The sequence below is a fragment of the Podarcis gaigeae genome, assembly GCF_964106915.1.
Source record: "Podarcis gaigeae genome assembly, chromosome: 5".
NCBI lineage: Eukaryota > Metazoa > Chordata > Lepidosauria > Squamata > Lacertidae > Podarcis > Podarcis gaigeae.
Genome location: NC_139681.1, coordinates 100999455 through 101023812, shown reverse-complemented (window position 1 = coordinate 101023812; position 24358 = coordinate 100999455). Strand labels below are relative to the sequence as shown.

Here is a 24358-nt window from a genome sequence, read left to right as displayed (position 1 = left end):
AACATTAGGAAGAACTTCCTGACAGTAAGAGCTGTTCAACAGTGGAATTTGCTGCCCAGGAGTGTGGTGGAGTCTCCTTCTTTGGAGGTCTTTAAGCAGAGGCTTGACAACCATATGTCAGGAGTGCTCTGATGGTGTTTCCTGCTTGGCAGGGGGTTGGACTCAATGGCCTTGTGGTCTCTTCCAACTCTAGGATTCTATGATTCTAGGTGTCTAGCAGACCTTGAACAGCTTGTATCACTGAATCAAGCTCATCAGTTTTGTTGAATCAATTAAATAGTTTTATTCCTGCATTGCCGGGGGCTGGACTGGATGACCCTTGGGTCCCTTTCTGCGATTCTATGTATTGGACTTTGAATAAATGTGCACTTAATTGTTTCTGCTTTGAATCTTAGTGCCATGCAAAGTGCTGTTCAGAATAAAGCTTTTTATAGATTAGGGCTGTGGGTGCCAGGGAAGAGTTTATGGAGGAGCCCAGGGGGCGGGGGCCAAAATAAGTTTGGGAACCACTGGCTTATCCTGAAGGAAAGTCAGCGCAGGTTGAAGGGCAGTCTAGGAAGCCTGGGGTTCCCCACTCCTTTTCCCCAGGCAGACGCGTCGGCCTCCAGCGCCAGCAGAGTTACAAACATCCTCAGTTCTTTCCAAGAGGGATGAGTCCACTTCCGTGCGTGCATTGCATCAGGCAAGTAGGAAATTCCAGCGTCCTGCTAATTTTTACCCATTGACCTCCCAGGGCAGGATTTGGCCCCCAGGGCTGCTCCTCTGCTCCCCCTTTCAGCCAAGAGGAGTATTGCAGGGCCACTGTGTCCTTAGAGACGCTGCTCCAGAATTAGCACCCATGACCCTCACTGGGCACCCTCACCAACTGGACCCAGCAGGAACCAGAATCACAGACCTGGCAGCTGGGCTTTTTGTTTCTTGCTGATGTCTTGCATCTCGCAGCTTGTCCTTCTTTCTTCCAAGAGACCCTTCAAAGGTTTTGTAAATCTAAAGACCCTGAAGAACAAAAAGTTAAGGCATCTGCCCAGAGGTGGGCTTGATGAGGAAGACCTGCAGTGCAGGGCAGAAGAATAAGGCCCTCGCTCTTGGCCTCCGCCTCCTGGCAATGCTCTCTGTGTGGCTTCCTGGGAGTAAGTGCCACAGCGTTCAGGGAGGCTTCTGGGTGCAGGAAACACCACAGAGGTAGAGTGAAAGATCTTCAGGCACCTCAAATGCACCCGTTTGCTTTTAATAATACAGTGGCACCTCGGGATGTGAACGGGATCCGTTCCGGAGCCCTGTTCGCATCCTGAACAGAACGTAAGACACAACAGCGCGTCTGTGCATGCGCGGGTTGCGTTTTGCCCCTTCCGCGCATGCGCATTATGTCATTTTGAGCGTCTGTGCATGTGCAAGCTGTGAGACCCGGAAGTAGCGCGCTACTTCTGGGTCACCACGGAGCGCAACCCAAAAATACTTATCCTGAATCGTATTTATCCCAAGGTATGACTGTAATAATAATAATAATAATAATAATAATAATAACAATTTGTTCTTTATACCCCGCCCATCTGGCTGGGCTTCCCCAGCCACTCTGTGCGGTTTCCAACAAAATATTAAAATACAGTAATGCATCAAACATTTAAAGTTTCCCTAAACAGGGCTGCCTTCAGAAATCAAACCACCCTGCAAAGAAGCTGCTTGCCCAACAGCTGCTGGCATGAAAAGGAGTGAAAGGAGAGAAATTTCCAGCCTGGGCTTGGTGAGGTTTCTGATTCTCTTGCTTCCTCTGTGCTAACTTGTCGCAAACACATGTAAAATCTTCCTCATCCAAGTGTTGTGCTGCAGCGAATGTCCTCATTTGTTCCTCTTGATGTGGTGAGGAAGAAAAACGCCAGCCCTCTGGAGTTTGTGCTCTGCTGCTTTCCTCTCCCTGCTATAATGTAACAATAACAATAATTTATTATTTATAACCCGCCCATTTGGCTGGGTTTCCCCAGCCACTCTGGGCGGCTTCCAACAAAATATTAAAAATACAATAAAACATCAGTCATTAAAAACTTCTCTCAACAGGGCTGCCTTCAGATGTATTCTAAAAGTCAGGTAGTTGTTTATTTCCTTGACATCTGAAGACTGGAGAGCAGCCAATGTCATCCTGGGGGAGGAGATGCTTCACACCCAAGCAAGCCCCATTCAGCTGCGAGAAAATTGGAACGGTCGCCAGTAACACACTGGCAAATTCAGCCTGCACAACTGGAGCGACTTTGGTGCTCTTGCACAGCAGATGCCCTCGTGTTTCCCCCTCCATCAAACCTTTCATGGTAAGGGAACTGATGGCAAACAACTTAGGAAAGGGATGGCATGAGCCTTTGTTTGACATGATTTCTTTAACCTCCCTGGACACAAATCCGAATGAATTCTCAGCGATGGGTGTCATCTGACCTCCTGCACTGCAGCGGGCTGGACTGGATGACCCTTGGGGGTCCCTTCCAGTGCTACAATCTACAATTCCAAGAGAGCTGTGGGTGGGATCCGGCACTCTCCTAACAAGCCCCTGTTGCCTGCACTGAAGTAGGGTTCACCTGGCTGCCCAGCTGGCATATGATGGCATGGCACAGGAGAGGAGAGATCCCATCCTCAGCCATGGATGTTTGCCTCCTGGCCTGGCCTGATCCTGCTCTACGGGCTCCCGTTGTGCGTCCAGAGGAGCCCTGCTGGCCATCCCTGTGTGGTCAAGGCAGTGTGCAGCCAGCTCTCTCCCCCGGCAGCTGATTTTAGCAGCTGTTCTCATGCAGAAGGCAGCTGGCTCTCCAAAGGGTGCCGTAAAGCCGTGCCGGGGTGGGGGCTGCTGGGAGGGAGCCAGGCGTGGGAGGGTCCTGATGGAAACAGGCAGGTCAGCTGGCCGATGGTCAGGCTGCCCCAGACCTCTCTCTTCAGACAGAGAGAGGAAGCACGAGAGGATTGCTCATTGCTGGGCTGCTGGGCAGGTGGGATTCTCCTGAGCAGAAAGAGAGAGCAGATGGAGGAAAGTCCTTCCTCATGCAGTTCAACTGTGGAACTCCCTCCCACTGGAGGCAGTGATGGCCACCAACCTGGATGGCTTTAAAAGAGGATCAGGCAAATTCAGGGGGGAGAAGGGGCCCGGGATGGCTCTGCTCTGCCTCCCCAGCAATGAAGGGAGCGATGCTTCTGGGTACCAGTTCCCTGAAACCGCAGGAGGGGAGAGCTGCTTGTGGGCTGGGATCCGGCTTGTGGGCTTCCCTTTGAGGCATCTGATTGGAAGGAGAGCGAAGACATCTTGCCGGTGTGACCCCTCCACCTCGAATGAACCCCCAAAAGGTGGACGCCATAGCTTTGCTTGGCAGCCCTGGGCAACACCTGGCAGGATTCTTGTGGCTTAGGGGGCACCTGGTGGGGTAATTTTAGCCACTTAGAGAAATGCAGCTGAAGAATCCCTGGCAGATGGCCATCCAACCTCTGCTTCAAAACCTCCAAGGAAAGAGAGTCCACCAGCACCTCAGGGAGTCCGTTCCCCGGCTGGCCGGCTCCTGGTGTTCTTCCTTAGAAAGTTCTTCCTGGTGTTCCTGCAGAATCTCCTTCCTTCCCATTTGAACAGGTTGGTTCCTCTAGTAGAGCAGCAGAAAGCAAGCAGCCTTTCAGGTCTCCTGTCGCCTCTTGGTTTTCCCCAGGCCAAACAGCCCCACTCCCTCAACCGTGGGGGTCCCACTCTACCATTCTGTGGTAGATCCTTTGAAGGGTCCCAGCTACTAATCTCACGAGTAATCTGGCAGCTGAAGACATCTCCCGAGCACTCTGATCTCAAGCGCTGCTGGAGGGGATCCCCTGTAGGCAGACCCCGAGTCTCCTGGAATATTCCTTCCCTCTCCTCCTTCTCCTGGCAGTCTGCGCTTTGCACAGCTCCAGGACACTTCTGGGTAGAAAGTTCTTCCAAAGCCGGGCCCTCTTGCTGGAAGAGCACGTAGTTTCATCCTTGGTCAAACAACGGCTTGGCAACATGACACAGAACAGAGCTGCTCTGGAGAATGTTTATTTCCTCCCCCCCCCCAAGTATCTCCAGATGTTCCTGTTCCTGACGGGCCCGGACCACCTCCGTCTCTGCTGAAGGGGAACAGGGTCCTTCTGCGTGGAGGGAAGGGTGTTTGGGGGCTGCCCTCCTGCCTCCCCCAGTCACTGCCCCCGCCTGCAGCTCCCAAGGGGAGGCAGGTGAACAGATGCTCTCATGGAGAGGAGCAGGGATGTCTCCCCCTGAGCCGGCCTGGCCCTTCTCAAGGCTGTGTTCCAGAGCCCAAGGCACAGCAGTTGGGGTGCAGCCTGGGAAGGAGTGCAGCTCACCCTCAGAGCATATGCTTGGGATGCAGAAGGCCACAGAGCATATGCTTGGCCAGGAGAGAGGCTCCTTCCTGAAATACGGGAGACCTGCTGCCAGCCAGTCTATATGCCACTGAGCGAGAATCACAGAACTGTCGAGTTTGAAGGCACCTTAGGGGTCATCTAGTCCAACCCCTCGCAAGGCAGGAATCAAGCTAAAGGGTCTCTGATGGACGGCCATCCAACCTCGGTTCAGAAACCTCCTGTGAAGGGAGCCTGTTCCACTGCCAAACAGCTCTTGCCCTCCTGATTTTGAGTCAGGATCCCCTTCCTTGCCATCTGAATCCATTGGTTCAGGTGCTGAAGACCAGCTTGCGCCTTCTTCTGTGGGGCAGCCCTCCAGATACCTGGAGGTGGACCTTTGGTCAGACTCAGGACAAGCCAGCTCCCTCTGCTCTCTTCACCAGCTCAGGCCGGCAGAGCAAAGGGTGCCTGGCCAAGCCCTGCTTCCACTTCCCAGTCCCCTGAGGGTGGAGAGAGGGGTGGGAGACTGGGAGGCAGGAAGAGAGTGGGGGTGGGGGGGTGGTCAGAGGGGCAGGCTGGGACCTGGGAGACTGGGGCTTGCATCCCCACTTGGCCTTGAAGCTCCCTGGGTGTGACCCCAGGCCAGTCCCTGCCTCTCAGCCTAACCACCCTCATAGGGCTGTTGTGGGGATTAAATGAGGAGGGGGAGAAGGGAGAAAGGTGGGAGATAAATATAGCCATGAATGAAGGAGCATCTCCACCCCCCTCGTCCAGCCCAGACACTGAGGTCCAGCTCTGAGGGCCTTCTGACAGTTCCCTCCCTGCAAGAAGTGAGGCTACAGGGAACCGGGCAGAGGGCCTTCTCGGAGTTGGCACCCACCCTGTGGAACACCCTCCCATCAGATGTCAAGCAAATCAAAAACTACCTGACGTTTAGAAGACATCTCAAGGCAGCCCTGTTTAGGGGAGTTTTTGATATTTAATTCTGTTTTTAATCTGTTGGGAGCTATCCAGAGTGGCTGGGTGGGGTCTAAATAAATTATTGTTGTTGTTGCTGCTGCTGCTTCTGCTGCTTCTGCTGCATTGGCAAACGGCGTCCCGTTGAGCATCATTGCGTCTGAGCACTTTCCCTCTGTGCCTGGATCGCACCATCATTGTGGTGACGGCATCTCCTTGCATGGATTGTCACATGCCGGCACCTCCGTTTGACTTGTGTCAATCCCCAACGCCCACTGAGAAGTGCGTAGTCAAATGAGGAATTGCTGCCTTCAGCAGACATTAACTGCAAGGGTGGGGCGGTCTGTGGGTGACACAGCAAACCCTCCAGGAGGACCTTTGTTCTGTCCCACAACCCCAGTGATCCCAGGGTCATGGTTTCCAAAAAGGGCTGAGATGGGCCAATCTCAGGGGGCGGGGATCAGCTGCCTCCAAAACTCACGCGAAGGAGATCTGGCACGGAGGTGAGACAATCATAGAATTGCAGACTTGGGAGGGACCCGGGGGTCATCTAGTTCAACCCCCTGCAATGCAGGTTGAGGGTCCAAATTTCTTCTTTGCCACTGGAAGCCCCACAGCCACAAAATCAGGCCTTTAAAAGTGTCCCTCCGCCCAGTAGGGTGAGCCCAGCCTGGAAGAGATGTAGCACCCTGGCTGTGGGTGCATCTTAAATTGAAAGCACTCCACCAAGAATTCTGGGAACTATGGTTTGTTAATTAATTAAGGCTGGTCAGGTGGCCACCTGTCCGGGATTCTCTAGCTGTGATTCTTGCAGTGCTGGGGGGTGGACTAGATGAGCCCTGGGGGTCCCTTCCAACTCTTAAGGTTCTATGAAAGTAGAGGCAGGGACAGGTAAAGGTGTCTGAGGCTGCCTTCAGGCGGGCTTAACTCCTGCCTCCCCCATGATCTAGTAACCAATTGCAGATTTGCATACCACTTGGTCACTACACACACACACACACACACACACACACACACACACCAATTATCCAATTGATGAAGATGGTCAGGCAGAAGGAACAGCCTCAAGGAAGTGGGCTGGCAGGAAGCAGCAAACAGATGGCTTAAAGTTGTGCAAATATTTTCAGCAAAAGAACAAGAAGAATTTAGCACTAATTAGATGAACATTGCTTCTGAAATGATGTGACAATGTGTCAAAGCGCCAAGCAGCAGCCATGGGCTCCCCTGCCGAAAAACAAAGCATCCCTGTGCAGGTCCAGGCCCTGCTTCCAGAGAGGAGCACTCAGGTGATCTCAGGTGATGGGGGGGGGGGAGCAGGGCAGGGCAGGGATGGCTGCTGTCCCCTTCCCCCCAAAAGGGAGTGGGCAAAATGCGGCTCTTTAGGCTCTCTGAGCTTATAAGGTCTCTCTGGGGGCTCTTGACAGCTCTTGAATGGCCTGAAAGAGGCAGACCATCAGCCAGGCAGGGTTCTCCTTCCTTGGGCATCACAATAGTTGTAAGAAAATGGAAGATGGAGAAAGGGGGGAACTCTCCTTCGTGGAGGGAGGTTTTTAAACAGAGGTTGGCTGTCCACCTGTTGAGAATTCTTTAGCTGTGATTCCTGAATTGCAGGGGTTGGCATAAATGACCCTCTGGCGTCCCTTCTAACTCTACAATTCCCTGAGTCAACTATTCTATGCTACAGAGACACCTGGTTTATTCCACCTGACCCACTGTGGCTGCCGGACGGTCCGGCAGAAGTTCTGGAGCATAATTACATTTGGAAAGGCGAGCTCCCCAAAGCCATTTGCCTCTTGCAGAAACCAAGAAAGTCTGCAGAGCCGTCTTTTCAGCCTTTGCCTTTGCTCTGCCAGTCGCAGGGTAAGCAACATGACCACCATCCTTAGTTGAGTCTCAGTTAAGCCATGGCCTGAAATGGAATTCAGCCCTGCTGGACATTGACTCCCCAAGCAGAGAAGTCCTGGGAGATCCAGAATCAGAGGGTGATGGTTTCCCAAAGATGAAGAGGTTAAATGTGCAATGATTAGGTGGGTGCAAGATTTAGGACATAAAATACAAATGGAAGACTGGGGAAAATTATGGAAAATGAACCTAAAGTTCACTGATTGCATAATGCTAAAAAAGAGAATTATATGAAAATGATGTATCGATGGTATATTATACCTGTAAAAATGGCAAAAATGCATAGAACAGGCTGTAACAAATGTTGGAAGTGTAAAGAAAAAGAAGGTACATTCTTTCATATGTGGTGGAATTGCAAACTAATTAAAAACTATTGGGAAATGATTTATAATGAAATGAAATGAATCTTTAAAATGACCTTTGTTAAAAGACCAGAAGCCTTTTTGTTAGACATTAGAGGACAAGACTTGCCAAGGGAACAGAAGAAACTATTCATGTATGCTACAGCAGCGGCTAGGATAATAATAATAATAATAATAATAATAATAATAATAACAACAACAACAACAACAACAACAACAACAACAACTTTTATTTATACCCTGCCCTCCCCAGCTGAAGCTGGGCTCAGGGCGGCTAGGATATTACTAGCCCCCAAATGGAAAGATGACAAGATACCAACGAAAGAAGAATGGCAAGAAAAACTGATGGACTGTGCGGAAATGGCGAAACTAACAGGAAAAATTAGAGACGAAGACAATAGAGACTTTAAAAAAGACTCTGAACCATTATGTTGACTTTACAGAAATATTGTATAGAAGTGGACTCACTAGCAGGGTTTGATTAAACACAACGTACAAAACAGATAATCTGAAAACAATTATAATATAAAAATGACAGAAAGGGAGGGTGATGGGAAGGGAAGGTGTTTGGCCCCTTCCTTGTTGCCTCAAGGCTTTGTGCAAAACCAGATGCCCCAAAACCAGCTTCTGATGGACCTCTTACATGATGGCATGGGGGCCAGATCCCTGGGACCCCGGGTGCCCAAGCACCCACATCATTCCCCACAAAGGGGTTGAGCAGCCACACATTTCAGGGCCAGGGCCATGCATGCTGCATGACACCCACGGCCTCGGGTACCCACAGTTGTGGGGCCAAGCTGGCCCTCCTGCATGATGGTGGGGCTGGTCCTCCAGTTCATCCTGCAGGACGTTGGGCTGGCCTTGAGCTGTCCTGGGAGAACAACTCTGCTTTGCCTGCCTGGTTCTCCTCTGCAGTAACATCTGAACCTTTGAGCTAACAAGTCCCATCACTTGGCTCACGTGGGGTTTGGGGTGAGGTGGGGAGATCTCCCCCCCCCTTCTGTTATTCAGAATCTCCATTCTTGAAGACAATGACTTTGGGGTGGCCAGACTCGGCAGGAGGGTTTTAAGGTTCCTGGTCCTGCTTGGCTGTTGGCTAAGAGGTGCTTTGCAGCTTGTGAATTCCCTGGAGGCCCCGTGTTCGCTGGGTGTGAGAGCAGACCTGGGCCAAGAGAGAAGGGCCACCCACTCCCCTCTGTCTGGCCCTTACTCCTCTCCATCTTGTCAAAGACAGATAACAGCCACAGGAACAACCTTTGCTACTTCCTCCCCTCATTGGAGGGGAATTTGCGGAGGAAGCTCTTCAATGGAATGACTGGGCTGCAGGAAAGCCTCTTGCAACACAGCCCATATCCTGAGATTTGGGTTGCATGGAAAGGTTGCCGACGTCAACATGCTTAGCCAGGAAGAAGCCTGGGGAAATCCAAGGTGGGCTGGAGGTGACGGGGGGGGGGGGGGCTTGACAACAGGAGGAACTGATGGAGCCTGTCATCGAGTAGCCCAGTTCATTTGCAACTCTGCACATGCCCCAGAAAGAGGATGAGTAATTTGGCTCATTTGCTGGGTCAGACTCAGTGAGAAGAATCCCCTTTTGCATTCAGGATGAGACAATCAGATTTTCCTATCACTGGGTGAACAAGCATCCCTCACTTTAGAAGAACATAAGAAGAGCTGGCTGGATTCGGCCAATCCTGTTCTTCCAATGGCCATTCAGGTGCCAGCCTTGCCTGCCATTGTTATGAGGTCTAAGATATAAAATAAATGTTCACAAATGTACCAGGCAAACACAAACATAAATATATAAACCACATGTCTGCAACAGTACAGGAAAACAGTCCTAAAGTCATTTTGACTGTTTCAGTGACCTCAAATATTCCTCTGCAGTTTGGATGGAAATGGGAAAAGCCTCCCCACTGTCTGTGTGCTCACGAATCCTGCCTTTAAGGGCACATTTGGGTATGAATAGGGTGAGCCTGTGACCTGGACTCAGGAATCAAATATTGATCATCACAAAAGAATGGCCAGGCTCTCCAGGTAAACCCATCAATAGGTTTCCTGCCAGACAGGATTCTGCTGTAGACCCGCCTCCTTCTGTGATGTATGTATGATGTTTTTGGGGGTGGTCTTGGGCTACAGGGTGGGCAATTTCAAAAGTCTATATAAGGGCTTGTGCACCATTGTTCTGGGTTCCTCTTCCCTCCTGTGTGTGGTGAGTGGGGGACCCTGTTGCAACAGTTTAATAAAGATCAGGCTTACTAGCTGCTTTGCTTCTCAATATTCTCTGCTTGGCCTCTGTTATTTTTTCCTATCAATAGAGAACCTACATAAGGACTCTATATGGGCTCTTGGGTACCCCGTTAGGGAAAAGGAGCAGTTTTTTCTTATTTTCTTATAACACCATGAATTTATCTCTTTTAATGCCATGGACCCCGTTGCACCAAGTGGGATGAGGTGGGAATGGCAGGAACTGCCAGAGGAGGAGGAGGAGGAAAGGTGTGGAGGCAGCTCAGGTGGAGAGATGATACTGCCTCAAGGCGGTAGGAGGCAACAGAAGGAGGAGGGTCAGTGGAGAAGCCAACACAGAAAGCACTGACACCCCCTTTGTTTCCAGGGATGCCGGGCCCTCCAGGGACCTGAAGAAGCCACAACTTGTTTGGGTGTGGCACTGTTAATTCCTTCTCCTTCCTTCCTTCCTTCCTTCCTTCCTTCCTTCCTTCCTTCCTTCCTTCCTTCCTTCCTTCCTCCCTCCCTCCCTCCCTCCCTCCCTCCCTCCCTCCCCCCCCTTGCAGGACGGGTAATGCTTGCACCCCAACTCTTCCATCGTCCTCTGTCTCCTGTCTCTTTCCTTTTCCCCACAGCAGAGCTGGAACTTCCAAGTCTCCACCTGACACTTCCTCACTGGGGGATTCTGCCCCCCGCCTCCCCCATCATTTCTCTGCACAGGAGATAAGCCAGTGGTGCAGGTGACCTGTGGGTGGACTCACCTGTGCAGGTGGCCTGAAGCCCTTCCCTCTGGTGTGTTCCTACAGTGGCATTTCTCGTTGCAAAACTGTTTTTGTTTTTCTGATAGTTCCCTATGGGCATGTTGCCACCTTTAAACCTCCATTCATTCATAAATGCATATTTTAGTTGCAGCTACTGTCTGCTTATTTCGGACTCTCTGGAACAAGCCCACCAATTCTGGCCCATGCTAAGTTTCCCAAACAAAGTGAGGCTATCAGAACTCCAGCCTCCAGTCAAAAAATCAAGCTTAGTATGGCTGATTCTTTTGTAAGACATGCGAGTGTGTGGATGAGGGCACTAGCAGATCACCAACAAAGCGGCCCGGTTCAAAGCAAGTCCTGGTATAAAACAATATGCCGCCTTCTCCCCCTTCTCTCCTCCCTCCCCCCGTCCTGCCGTGACTTCTAAAAGTAGGACTTGCTGATCTCATCCAAGTATGTCTGTTCAACTCGTTCTTGTGGAGCCTGTGCCAAAATGAAATTCATTGCGCCTGCTGTGATTTGCAGCATCTCCAGTGAAACATCTGGAAATCAGGACAGGAATGCATGTTCAGCTTGTAAGGAGGCAAGCAGAGAGGAAGGCCAGGGGGATGCTCATTTCCTTCTGGCTTCTCTTCCTCTTTCTCACTAACCCATCAGCCCCGTGGGCTCTGTGCACCTGGCCGGGCAGGTAGGCAAGCACCTTTGCACCTATAGGTGCTAAGGAGCGTCTCTACTCCCATCGTTCAGCCCGGACACTGAGGTCCAGCTCCAAGGGCCTTCTGGCGGTTCCCTCCCTGTGAGAAGTGAGGTTACAGGGAAGCAGGCAGAGGGCCTTCTCGGTGGTGGCGCCTGCCCTGTGGAACGTCCTCCCATCAGATGTCAAGGAAATAAACACCTACCTGACTTTTAGAAGACATTTGAGGACAGCTCTGTTTGGGGATGTTTTTAATGTTTGATTCTATTTTTAATATTCTGCTGGGAGCAGCCCAGAGTGGCTGGGGAAACCCAGCTGGATGGGCGGGTATAAATAAATAAATAAATTGTTGTTGTTGATTTTAATTATTATTATTCAGACCGGAGAGCCTGAGGTGGGTTGGTTGGATGGCTGGTGTTGGCTTTGGGCTGGGAGAGGAAAGCAGCCCTTCCTGAGTCCACTCACGGGAGTCAGCAAGGAGAGCCCAAATCTCACCAGACACATTTAGAGCAGAAAAGGTGCTTTGGGGCAGAGGGGTCCTGCTGGATGAGGACCAGTGTGCTGCTTCCCAGGACATAGCGGAGCACCTTCCCTTGCCCCCTGCTTGGCCCTGAATGCCAAGGCACAACTGCTGAGCTTCTCTGGCTGACCTTCCCTCCTCCTCTTACTCATTCCCCAGTTCCCTCTCCTTCAGCGTGCAACCGGTGGCTCCTCTCCACTTCTCTGGGTTCTGGAATGGGGCGATGTTGCTTCTGTTGGGCTGCGGCTGCCAGGCCTTGCGCTGGAGCCGGAAGACGCAAAGTGGTGCAAAGAGTGTCCTGCTCCCCCCCCCAGACAGGCCGGCCTCCTTCCTGCCTCTGGCTCATCCTCCTCTCCAGCCTCTTGGCTGCCCCATCGCCTCCCGTTGCCACGTCAGCGCATGTTGCGCCAGCCTCTTCCAGGGTTTAATGAGGCCAAAACAGCTCCAGCGAAGCTCATGCCTGCTTTCTATTTTTGTTTCCACTCTCGGCGATGAATAAGCCACTGGGGGCTGTTTTTGAAAGGGAAGGGAAGTCTGTTGTGTATGTGTGTTGAGAAGTTTGAGGAATGTGACCCCAAGAAAGAGATTGGCTCTGAACTGGAGCTGGGAGTCTCTGGGAGTCTTGTCTCCTTTTTCCCCGGCTGCCAAGAAGAGAGAGGAGCACATCCACCCCGAGGGTCAGCCAGGACTCTGCTCTCCAGGACCAGAAATTGGCAGCCCCAGGGAGCTCGCTTGTTCCCAGGGACTCTTGGCTGCGGAGCCCGCGTTGGGAGACGAGCCCTTCGTCTGGTCCAGGGACACCCCCCTTGCTGGCGAGAGCAAGCCGGTCCTTTGGGTGGGGGGTTTGCTCTGGAAGCGGGTGGGGCTGGCTGTCAGAATTCAGGGGGAGAAGGGAGAGGGACGGGGTCTCTCTCTCTCTCACATCCAGATTTGGACAGCCTTGCGACCATCCTCCCACTTCCAGCTTGTTGGAACAGGGCTGATTCCTCCAATTGGCCCCCCAGCCCCTGCTGCTCTCCCCTCCAGCCCATGGAGGGGGGACCAGATGACCCTTTGGGTCTTTTCCAACTCTACAGGGTTGCATTTTAACTCTCTCGCATCACTCCGCTGGAAGATGAAGAATGAGGCCACCTGGATCCGCACTCTGGTTTATACTACATTTGCTCTTGTAAGCAAAACCCAAGTGCAAAAATGTCCAACTATTTATTCAGCTGCGGCGATGGAGGCAGAGAGAGATGCAGATGGGAAGACTGGGCCCTTCAGCTGAAGGAACAAGGGCTGGGCAAGGGGACCAGCTGGGCCCTAGAGAGGGGGGGGGGAGGGGGAGATGCTCTGCTTCCTCTCACAGGGCAGTAGGAAGAAATGCCACCATGAGTTTTAGGAGCAAAAGTTCAACTGGCTGCTGTGAGAAGTGCACAGCAAGCCCTTAGCAAAACAGGGTGCTCAGAACATAGACAAACTGTGGAACTCCCTGCCACAGGAGGCGGTGATGATCACCAACTGAGATGACTTTCAAGGAGGGTTGTGTGGGAATGTTAAGGAAGGTAGGAGAGGATATATTGTTTTGTCATTATCCCTCCTCACTCACGCTAGTGAGTAAACAGCAGAGCACATTCCCTTTGCAACTTATCGAAAGCAAGTTGATGATTCGTTACATTCCTTTAATTAAGCCACCCAGTCTGGCTTGTCCAGTCTGGATTGTTCCTGGTAAGTTTCTCCTTTTATTTCCCTCTTAAAATAATAACAACACAACACAGTCTTCTTTAAAAATAAGAATAGAGTTTGGTACACATTCAGTTCACAGCAGTAATCTGAAGGCAGGTTTTATCTTGTGGTTAAAGTGAAAAGAAGTGTGAGCTACATCTCAGGCTTTCTGCTTGTGGGCTCCATCCCATGTGAAGGTTGAGCCATGTGCTGGCTAAGAGCCAGAAGAGTCCAAGAAGAAGAACGCCAGGGGCCAAGAGGGAGATGGTTAACAAATGAAACTGATCTGTAGAAAATGTAACTTGAAAAAAGAGATATACTTTTGTAAACCAAGAAATATTTAATGAAAATACATTAAAAAAGAGAGGGAGATGGTTGTGTGGCCAGCCCTTTTATCGGGTCAGCTAGGGTCACGCCCATCTACCTGGTCACACACAGGGGGAGGTCACGCACAAGAGGTCCTCCCTGTCTGGAGCCCCATTCCCCTGGGTGTCCACTCTAGGCAACAGGAAAAGGTTGCACTTGGCTGCTCTAGTCATAATACATCCCACAGATTGGACAAGTTAATGGAGGAGGAGGAGGAGAGGGCTATGGTGGCTACCAGACGTGGTGGCTGCGATCCTCCTTCAGCCGGAGGCAGGGATGCTTCTGAACACCAGTTGCTGGAAGCCACCGGAGGGGAAAGATGCTCTTGTGTTGGAATCCTGCTTGCAGGTTCCTCACAGGATGAGGCCAGGAGGCTGCACTGCCCCCCACCCAGAGAAACTCAATAGAAGGTTGCTGTTCTTGCAGAGGAATGGTCCCATAATCTGCAAGATGGATCAGCCCACACACTGGGGTCCTTTGCTCTTCCCTCTCTGTGGGGGCTGCTGCATTGCACAGGACCTGGGGGGGGGGTGCAGGGGCTGCCCCTCTCTCTTTCCCCTCCTCCTCCTCCTGCTCTCCTCTTCTCAATCTCCTTTCCAGCTGCCCCTCCCATTCCCCTATTCCCTAAGCCAGGACCAGCCGTGGTGTTGTGCAAGGTCACGCCCCGAGTTTGCTGTGCACCCACACTTCTCCAGGCGGGGAACCTGGCACCAAATCAGCCACGGGTTTGAGTGTTGGACTAGGACCAGGGGGGAGACCAGGGTACGACCCCCCCACTCACTGGGTGACTTTGGGTGCCAGTCTCTCTTTCGAACCTACCTCACATGGATGTTGTTTTTCCCCCACAGGGGGTGGGGGAGTTGAAGGTCTGATCCATTCACCCAGCTCTGAGGCAGACCATACACCATCAGTTTTAAGCCATTAGCTCCAGTGCTGCCATTTTCCCCAAGCTAAAAATTTCTTTTTATCGTTACTTGACTTAACTAGAGGGGCCCCTTTAATCTGCGTCCCCAGGAGATTTGCCTTTGCCCTCAGAATGTCTGGAACTTCCTTCCCACATTGTAGGAACATCAGAGCATGGGAGGAGCTCTGGAGCTCAGCATCCTGCTCTCACAGTGCCTGCCCAGATCCCTGTGGGAATCCCACAATCAGGATTCGAACGCAAAAGCAATACTCTCCCCTCCTACGCTTCCCAGCAACTGGGATTCCGAAACATCGCTGTCTCAGGCTGTGGAAGCAGAGCATGGCCAGGGTGGCCAGCAGTCATGCGCAGCCCTCTCCTCCTCCATGAATTTGTCAAATCCCTTGTTTAAAGCTGCCCAGGTTGGTGGCCCTGCTGCCTCTTGTGGGACGGAGTTCCACAGCTTAACTCTGTTCTGCATGATGAAGGACTTTCTTTTCTATGTTCTGAATCTTCCAACAGCATTCAACTTCCTTGGATGTCTGAGGTTTCTGGTGTTAGGAGAGTAGAAGAATGACTTTTCTCCGTGACAGGCACGATTTGCACACTCCTCTCCAATTCCAGAGTTCCTTGGATGAAATGAATAATAATAATAAATTTATTCTTATTATTATTGATACTGTATCCCACATATCTGGCTGAGTTTTCCCAGCTACTCTGGGGGCTCCCAACAGAATATTAAAAACACGATAAAACATTAAACATTCGAAACTTCCCTAAACAGGGCTGCCTTCAGATGTCTTCTAAAAGTCAGAGAGCTGTTTCTTTCCTTGACATCTGATGGGAGGGCTTGCTGTCCTTCTGCCGACACCATAATAGTTTCTTTGGGGAGGCCTTTGGGGAGCGGATCAGTACTATTGTTTTTTTAATGTAAATGGCTTTAAAACAGTGCTGTGTTGTTGCCATTATCTATATTTTAATAGCTGGGGTTTTTTTGGAAAAAATATATTCTCTTTCATTCTAACCCTTTCTACACTTTTTCCAGCTTCACAATATCCTTCTCACAGAATCGTAGACTTGCCATCTAGCCCAACGAACACCTTGCAATGCAGGAAGTCCAGCCTCCTGCAATGGGACAGCAAGACCAGAACAGGATAGATCTTGCTTAGGGCTGCTACTCCTTTGGCTCTTTCATGATCTACACATGAAGGAGGCAACCTAAGGCCCGGGGGCTGGATCTGGCCCAATCGCCTTCTCAATCCGGCCCACGGACGGTCCGGGAATCTGCGTGTTTTTTTAATGAGTAGAATGTGTCCTTTTATTTAAAAATAACCTCTGGGTTATTTGTGGGGCATAGGAATTCATTCGTGTGTTTTTTTCAAAATATAGTCCAGCCCCCCACAAGGACCGGCCCCCTGCTGAAAAAGCTTGCTGACCCCTGATCTGAACCTTTCACCTGTTCACCTACTTCCAATCTTCTGCTCGCAGACACACTTCCAGCCTCTTCCCAGAGGACCACCATTCCTTGGACGCTATGGGAGTTATTGTTGCTGTTGTTAATAATAATAATAATAACAACAACAACAACAACAGCCACACAAGTCCTGGGTGTGGTTATGGGTACAAAGTCACCCTCAGAAGAGCAAGCAACACTCAAACTCATGCATATCCAAGGAAGCAGAAGGGTGGAAGATTGAGGGGGGTGTTATTGGGTTGTTGTTGTTGTTTTTATTTTGATTATGTATTTTGTGGTTTTATATTCTGATTTTATTCTGAGACCTGCAGGTATAGAGCGATATATAAACTAGAAGAAGAAGGAGGAGGAGAAAGGATTTTTCCATGCAGCACTTAGTTAACCCATGGAACTCCCTCCCACCAGAGGCAGTGGGGGCCACTAACCTAGAAGGCTTGAAAAGAGCATTGGGCAAGTTCATGGGAGGTTAAAGGCTATCTGTGGCCCCCAGTCCCAATGGCTGCGCTTGTCTCCACATCTGGAGGCAGCGGTGCTTCTGAGACCGCGGGAGAGGAGAGCTGCTCTTCTGCCTGAATCCTGTTTGCGGGTTTTCCATTGAGGCCTCTGCTTGGTCTCTGGGAGAACAGGATGCTGGTCTGGGGTGGGGGCTGGGCCTGATGCAGCAGCAGCCTCTTGGTCTGCCCTTCTGTCTTTGAGGGGGGCCTGTGGTCACGGCTGCGCTGCCCATTTCAGCTGGGTGGGGAAGGTCTGCTAGGATCAGGCCGGTGGCCCCTCGCCGAATCCTCTTTCTCTCTCCCGGAGCTGGGTTGGAGCTGGTCCCTCGACTTCATCCCTCTTTGCCCTTAAGCGAAGGCGGCCCTCGGGGGGGGGGAGATCAAGGAGGGCGTCCCGGAGCCCAGCAGGCGGGGTGTGGGGCTCCGGGAGGCGGCAGTCCCCTCCTCAGTCGCTCCCACCCACCCAGCCCCCAAACGCCCACTCTCCTCCTCCCTGCCTCCCTCCCTCCCTCCCTCCGTCCTTCTCTTTCTGTTCCAGAAAGGCGAATTCAGGAACCTGTGACGCTTCCCCCCTTTGCTGATTCATTGGTTTGGGGAGTTTAAATACAGGGAGGAGAGCGCAGAGAGCCGGAGAAGCAGCCCCAGCCCGGGACCGGGAGCGCATCCTGCTCCGCCTCTGCACCCGCCTGAGGAACCACCGCCGGACTCCGCCCTCCTCCTTCAGCAGGTAAGGGGCGCCTCCCCTCCCTAAGGGGAGCTGCTGTGGGGGAAGGGGACTGTCCCGAGATGGAACCTGCTGGATTCTGTAGCAGCGACTCCTGCATCGCAGCGGGTTGGACTGGATGACCCCTGGGGACCCCTACCCGCTCTGCGATGCCACTCTGCACCTGGCAAATGGAAGGGGCGCAAAGAGAAGCGAAAGGACCGGGAATATCCGCGGAGCTCTAGGCGGCTGCAGGCGCGGGTCTGAATACTCGGAGCGCCCTCAGGCTCGACAAGCAGCGAAATTCCTGTCTGCAGCGCTGCTTCTCGCGTGTCTGGGATGCTCCGAGACTCCTTCCCGAGGGAGAGCCGCTGCCTTTTGAAGTTTTCCTCCCCGGGGAGGGCTCGGCTCGCTTTGCAAGCCCTTTCTCTGTAAACAAGGCTGTTCTGCAGGGAAAACCGTTTCCAGATGTGCCAGGGAAAGGGAGCCTGCGGTGGCGGGGCGGGGCGGGGGGCTGACTCTGCAGAGATTCCTTCCTCCTGAAGCCACTGTTTGCTCTGGCAGAGGAGCCGCGGAGCAGAAGTGCCCCCCATTTCCGCCCCCTTCTTCTCGCTCTGGGGAGCTCAGAGGCGGCGTGGGCGACGGAGCAGCTCCCCGAGGAAGAAAGGGGGCAGCGGTTGGAGGTGTTCACTTTGCAGGAAAGGTGAGCGAAAGAGGAGGCAACAGAATCATGGAATCGTAGAGCTCGAAGGGCCCACCAGGGTCATCTAGTCCAACCCCCTGCGATGCAGGAATCTCGAACCCACGACCCTGAGATTAAGAGCCCCAAGCTCTACCAACTGAACTTTCACCGTGGAAGTTTGTAAAACGTTGCCTGGCAAGGAGGAAGCAGGTAGAGAGAAATTTTTCTCCGACCTTCATAAGGTGAGAAACTGCTGGGCACCCCTGGAAGCTGGAAGATTCAGGATTGAAGGAAGCACAGAGTTAAACCATGGAACTCCCTCCCACAGGAAGCAGGGATGGCCACTGACCAAGGTGGTTTTAAAAGAGGATGAGGCAAGTTCCAGGGGCTGCATTGCAGGGGTTGGGCTAGATCAGTGTTTCCCAACCTTGTGCCTCCAGATGTTTTTGGCCTACAACTCCCATCATCCCTAGCTAGCAAGACCAGTGGTCAGGGATGATGGGAGTTGTAGGCCAAAAACAGCTGGAGGCACAAGGTTGGGAAACACTGGGCTAGATGACCCTGGAGGACCCTTCCAGCTGTGATTCAGGGAGGAGGAGAAGGCTAGCCTTGGCTGCCAGTCACAAGGGCCCGGCTCCTGCTTCTGAATAGCAGCTGCTGGGAGCTCTTGGGCTCGGATCCTGCTTGTGAGCTCCACTTTGGGGCAGAGAATCCTAGAAAGGGAGAGTTGGAAGGGACCCCAAGGGCCATCTAGTCCAACCCCTTGCCATGCAGGAATGGGTGAGCATTGGGGGAACAGGATGTTGGGCCAGGTGGCTCTCCTATTCGTCTGCCTCTCTAACCACTTGGAAAGCACTTCAAGGTGAAGAGGGGGAGCACAACAGCCCAGAAAAGGCACTTCCAGGTCAAGACGCCCCTCCATTTGCTCTCCAACTTGGGTCTCCAAATGTTGGACTACAACTCCCATCATCCCTAGCTAGTGGTCGGGAATGATGGGGGTTGTAGTCCAGCAACAGCTGGGGACCCAAGTTGGAGAAACACTGCCCCACACTGTAAGTCCAGAAGAGGAAGGGAGGGGGGTCCCTGTTGCTCCAGCCCCTGTGGGGAAACTGCAGCTGCCCCGCCTGGTAAGCTGAGCTGCCCCACGGCAGAGAGAAAAGGCTGGGGCCACAGACGCCTGCAAGTGGGGTGGGGGCCACACCAGCAGGCAGCAGCCCCACCCACTGCAATGCCTCCTGTGGCACCAGTTGCGCCCACCAGGCTGTCTGCCAGCCCAAAAGGATCCTGCACGCTTTTCTTTCCAAGCTGGCAGGTGGCCACATGAAACTGCTGGCTCTGGCCTGGCTGAGTTTGCAGCCCTTCCTTCTGACGAGCGGCTGCCTTGAAATGGTCTGTTGCAAGGAGAAAAGCACTCAGCATGAGAGCCCTTTGCAGAACTGCAGAGTCGGATGCCTCAGTGGAAGGCCTGCAAGCGGGATTCGAACACAAGAGCAACCCTCTCCCCTCCTGATGTTTCCAGGAACTGGGATTCAGAAGCATCGCTGCCTCTGGCAGCGGAGACAGAGCAGAGCCATCCTGGCTGGGAGCCCTTGGCAGCCTCCACCTCCTCCTCCTCCTCCTCCTCCTCCTCCTCCTCCTCCTCCTCCATGAATTCCTCTAGGTTCGCAGGCAGCACTGCATCCTGCAGCAGGGAGTTCCAGAGTTTAACTAGGCGATGTGTGAGGGAGACCTTCCTTTTACATGTCCTGAAATCTTCCAACTTCCAACTTCCTTGGCTGCCCATGAATTCTAGCATTGAGGAAAACTCTCCTTTCCACCTTTTCTTTTTTAAAAGTCCCGGGTGCTTTTTTCACAGGGGCTTCACCCCCTTGATCATTTTGGCTGCTCTTTTCTGAACCTTCCCTGTGTCTGCAATATCCTTTTTGAGGCGAGGCAACCAGAACCGTACACCATATTTACCCTGCCCTTCCCAGCTCTCTCCTGCAGGCCTGGGGCTGGCTGGCTACTGCTGGTGCTCCTGTGATGGGGTCTCCTGGGCATCATGCGCTGGTCCTGCCAGCGAAGATGAGCTCCTGGGCCCTGAAGGCAGAACAGCAGCCCATGCGCTTGCCAAGACTCAGCCCTCAGCGCTGCCTCCAGAGCATGCCTTGGCTGTGCGCAATTACTGCAGCCACAAAGCCTTCTCTGACCACCAGCCTCACTCAGAGTTTCCAGCCAGGAGCCTCACCAGCGAATATTATTCCGCTCCGAGCCCTCAAGCGCGCCAGACACTCTGGGGAACATTTCGGCCTCAGGCGCTAATGAGGAGCACATTCAGGCCCAACCAAGGGAGGCAGCCTCGTAATTTTCTCATCTTGGAAGCGCTGAGCTCCGCCGGACTTCCTGGTGGATCATTTGTGAGAATGTTGAGGGTGGCAGGAGAGGATATATTGTTTATTAATATCCTTCCTAACGTGCACTAGCAACTTCCTTTACTTAGCAGAGTTTACATTCCCCTTTTTACATGCACAGCAGATAGCTGGTTGCAGGCTTGTGTAAGCCTCTCACTATTATACAATTCAGTCTGTCTCAGATTGAATTGCATGTTCCTGGTAAATTCCCTTTAATCCCTCTTAAAAAGAACAAAGACACGGCAATCTTATTTAAAGTCAATAAAAGAAGTTTACTCACATCAGTTCACAGTTGGATTCCTGAAGGCAGACTTAGTGACAAATATGTACATGTGAATCTACCTCATATGGGGGAATAATCCCAGTGCTTCTGCTATCTGAAAGCATAGCAGTCCCTAGCTAAAAAGCTGGTCCTACAATGAAGGAAGTCAAAAAGAGAGAGAGTGCTGCGTGACTCGTTCTTTTGTTACCTGGACAGCTAAGGTCACGCCCACCTTCTATCACATGCAAAAGGAAGGATGCTCCAGCCAGGAGGAACAGGACGTTTCAGCTGGCTGGACCAACATCCCCTTGCATGTCCACTCTAGGAATACAAGGAATGTTGTATTTTGACTGCTCAAATAATATCGTAATAAATAATATTGGGGGGAAAGGTTGGCCCTCGTGCATGTTCACTTCATCAATTCTGGCCCTCTTTGAAAAGGTTTGGGCACCCCTGGCTTACGTCCTTCTGCTCTTAACGCCTGACCTGTCTTTTCCCCGCAGGCCCCATGGATCCCAGAGGCCGTGCCCCTCTTCTGCTGCTGGCGGGCTGCCTGGCGCTCGCCCTGGCGTGGGCTCAGTGCCCCGAGGAGTGCGCCTGCTCCCGGACGGCGCAGGTGGAGTGCTCGGGACCCCACATCTCGGCCATGCCCGGCCCCCTGCCCGCCAACGCCATGAGCCTGCAGGTGATCGGCACCCAGCTGACGGAACTGGGGGCAGGGGCCTTTGGCAACGCCTCTCTGCTCATCGCCCTGCGGATGGAGAAGAACAGCCTAGCGCGCCTGGACCCAGACACCTTCCGGGGCCTGGGCTCCCTCCGCTACCTGAGCCTCTCCAGCAACCGCCTCCAGGAGCTGCCCGCCGGCGTCTTCCGCAGCCTGGACAAACTGGAGTCGCTGCTGCTCTCGGGGAACCAGCTCCTGCGCCTCCACCCGGCGCTCTTCAGCCGCCTGGGCGCCCTCAAGGAACTGCAGCTGCACGGCAACAGCCTGGCATCCGTCCCTCCGGGGGCCTTTGACCACCTGCCCTCCCTCCTCAAGCTCAACCTGGCCAAGAACCACCTCTCCCGCCTCCCGCCCGCCCTCTTCGCCCAGCTGGGCCGACTGCAGGTGCTGCGTCTCTATGAGAACCAGCTGGCCGAGGTGGCCCCTCGCGCCTTCGCCGCCCTCCCGGACCTGCAGGAGCTGGGCTTGCACCAGAACCGCATCCGGCGCCTGCCCGACGGGCTCCTCTCGGCCAACCGCCGGCTGCAGAAGCTCCACCTGTCCAACAACCGCCTGGAGACCCTCCCACGGGGGCTGCTTCTGGAGCTCCCTGAGCTCTCCCGCCTCTCGCTCTTCGGCAACGTGCTCCGGGAGCTCCTGCCGGCCACTTTTGGCCCCATGCCGCGGCTGAAGGAGCTGTGGCTCTACGACAACCAGCTGGCCCAGCTGCCCGCTGGAGTCTTTGCCAACCTGACGCAGCTGCAGCTGCTGGTGCTGAGCAGGAACCGGCTGCGCTCCGTCTCCCCGCTGGCCTTTGAGGGGCTGGGGGAGCTGCTGGAGGTCTCCCTGCACACCAACCAGCTCCGCACCCTCGACGGGGAGACCTTCCGGGATCTGGGCAAGCTGCAGAACGTCTCCCTGCAGAACAACCGGCTTGTCTCCCTGCCAGAGCGCCTCTTCCACAGCACGCCACACCTGGTGAACCTCCAGCTGCAGAACAACTCCCTGGAGAGCCTTCCCGCGGGCATCTTTGAGCAGCTGCCCCACCTGAGGGAGGTCAAGATGCATGACAACCCCTGGCGCTGCGGCGCCGCCCTGCTGGCCCTCGGGCGCTGGCTGAGGGAGAACGGTGCCCGCCTGGGGGGCAGCCGCCCTGTCTGCGCCTGGCCTCCCCCCTTGCAGGGGCAGCCCATTGCCGAACTGGAGAAGGAGCACTTTGGTCTTTCCCAGAGCCCAGAGGCCACCCAGGGGCCGGCCATGGCCACCTCCGGCCAGGCGGAAGTCCCTGACCAGGACGCGAGCCCAGAGACGGTGATGCCCACGCGTGCCCAGCCGCCCCTGGACCAGGAAGGCGGCAGCGCAGAGGCAGAGCAGGAGTTTTCCACGGCAGCCCCCAGGGTGCTCACCCCAGGTGTTGCGCCGGCCGAGGGGGGCATCTGGGGCTTGACGCGCACCCAGACGGGGGTGGTGGTCACCTGCCTGGTGGTGGGCTCTGCCTTGCTCCTGGGGACGCTGCTGGCAGCGGCTGTCTACGGGTACAGGAGGAAGGCCCGCCGGGACCTCGCCAAGGCATAGAAGGGCGCTCGGGAGAGCTGGCCAGCCAGACTGATGGATGGGGTCAGGGGGGAGGGCAGTGGGGGTGGGGGGAGATGCCGGGCTCTGTATCCCTTTCCCCAGACTTGCCACCCTCCTACCTGCTCACACCCATGCCCTCCTGAAGCAAGGGGCCCATGGATGAGTCAGAGAATTGGAAGGGGTCAACCCCTTGCAACAAAGGAAGCTCTTCCATAGATCCACTCATGTGCGCCCCTATGTGGCCTTGGCAGCCCAGGCTAGCCGGGCAGGATGAGGCCCTTGTCTGTCCTGCTCCGCCAGATGCTCTGCATCCTGTGGTCATTCAGCCATGCAGGCAACCCTCCGTGGCTGGAGAGCGGGGCTGCTCTTTGGGCAGCTTTGCTGTCCCTGCCCTTCGGGAGAGGCAGCGGTGGCATAGTGGTTAGAGCGCTGGACTAGGAACCCGGGAGAGTCCAGGGTTTGAATCCCCTCTCGGCCATATGATGCTCCCCTTGGGGGCCAGTCTCTGCCTCTCAGCCCCGACTGCCTTGCAGGGCTGTTGTGAGGAGAACCACATTCACTCGCTGGAGCTCCTTGGAGGAAAAGGTGCTATATAAATGCAATGAAATATATGAAATGTAACGGGTGACACCCCCTCAGGGTTCAGTCCTGCCAGAGGAGAGAAGGAGACTTGGCTCCTGGGCCTGCCTTTTGTGGGCCGCTAGCCTGGGCTGAGCCGCATGCTGCTTGTGCTGAGGGAGGGTCCTCAGCCCCTTGGGGGCAGGAGAAGCTCAGGGGCTGGTGGGGGTTGCAGCAGGGGGAGGGGAGGCCCCTGCTGGGAAGCCAGACTGGGATCCCTGCAAAGTCAGGGGGCAAAAGAAGCCCGGCCGCTGCTCTCCATCTAGCTCAATGCTGGCAACTCTGGCCTGCAGCATCTCCCTAGGCTGGGGTCCGAATCCTGCCTGTGGGTTTCCCATGGGGCATCCGGTTGGCCACCTGCTTTGGCTGCTCCAGCCGGCTCCTCTGATCTTATGGAACCTCCCTGTCCAGAGCAGTCTATCTCACTTCCCAGGTTCTTTGGCGCATTCAGCCACTGGAGGACGGCCGCCACTCCTTTCTCGGTAGACGAAACACTCCGGACGGATTCACTTTGGGGGCGTCAAATTCCCTGGAGAAAGACCTCTCTCTCGAAGCCACTCTGTTTGTGGAATGCTCAATAAAAAACACATGTGGTTACGGTTTTAGCCCCGGCTACGTTTTGTGAACTTTGGTTGGGACTGAGGGATCCTGCACTTCTCTTCCCCTGAAATCAAACACCCTGATCAGTGGGGGGTGGGGTGGGGAGTGTTGCACCCAGTGACTCTCAGGTCAGGA

At 53.8% G+C, this 24358-nt stretch overlaps 1 protein-coding gene across 1 annotated transcript; it reads left to right on the top strand.

Annotated features, from left to right (window-relative positions):
* Positions 1 to 17216: 17216 nt before the first annotated feature.
* Positions 17217 to 24228, top strand: LRRC15 (leucine rich repeat containing 15). Its single transcript, XM_083739589.1, has 2 exons — positions 17217 to 17417; positions 21231 to 24228. Exon 2 carries the CDS (start codon positions 21236 to 21238, stop codon positions 23003 to 23005), a length of 1770 nt encoding a protein of 589 aa, XP_083595715.1. The 5' UTR covers positions 17217 to 17417; positions 21231 to 21235; the 3' UTR covers positions 23006 to 24228.
* The last annotated feature ends 130 nt before the right edge of the window (positions 24229 to 24358 follow it).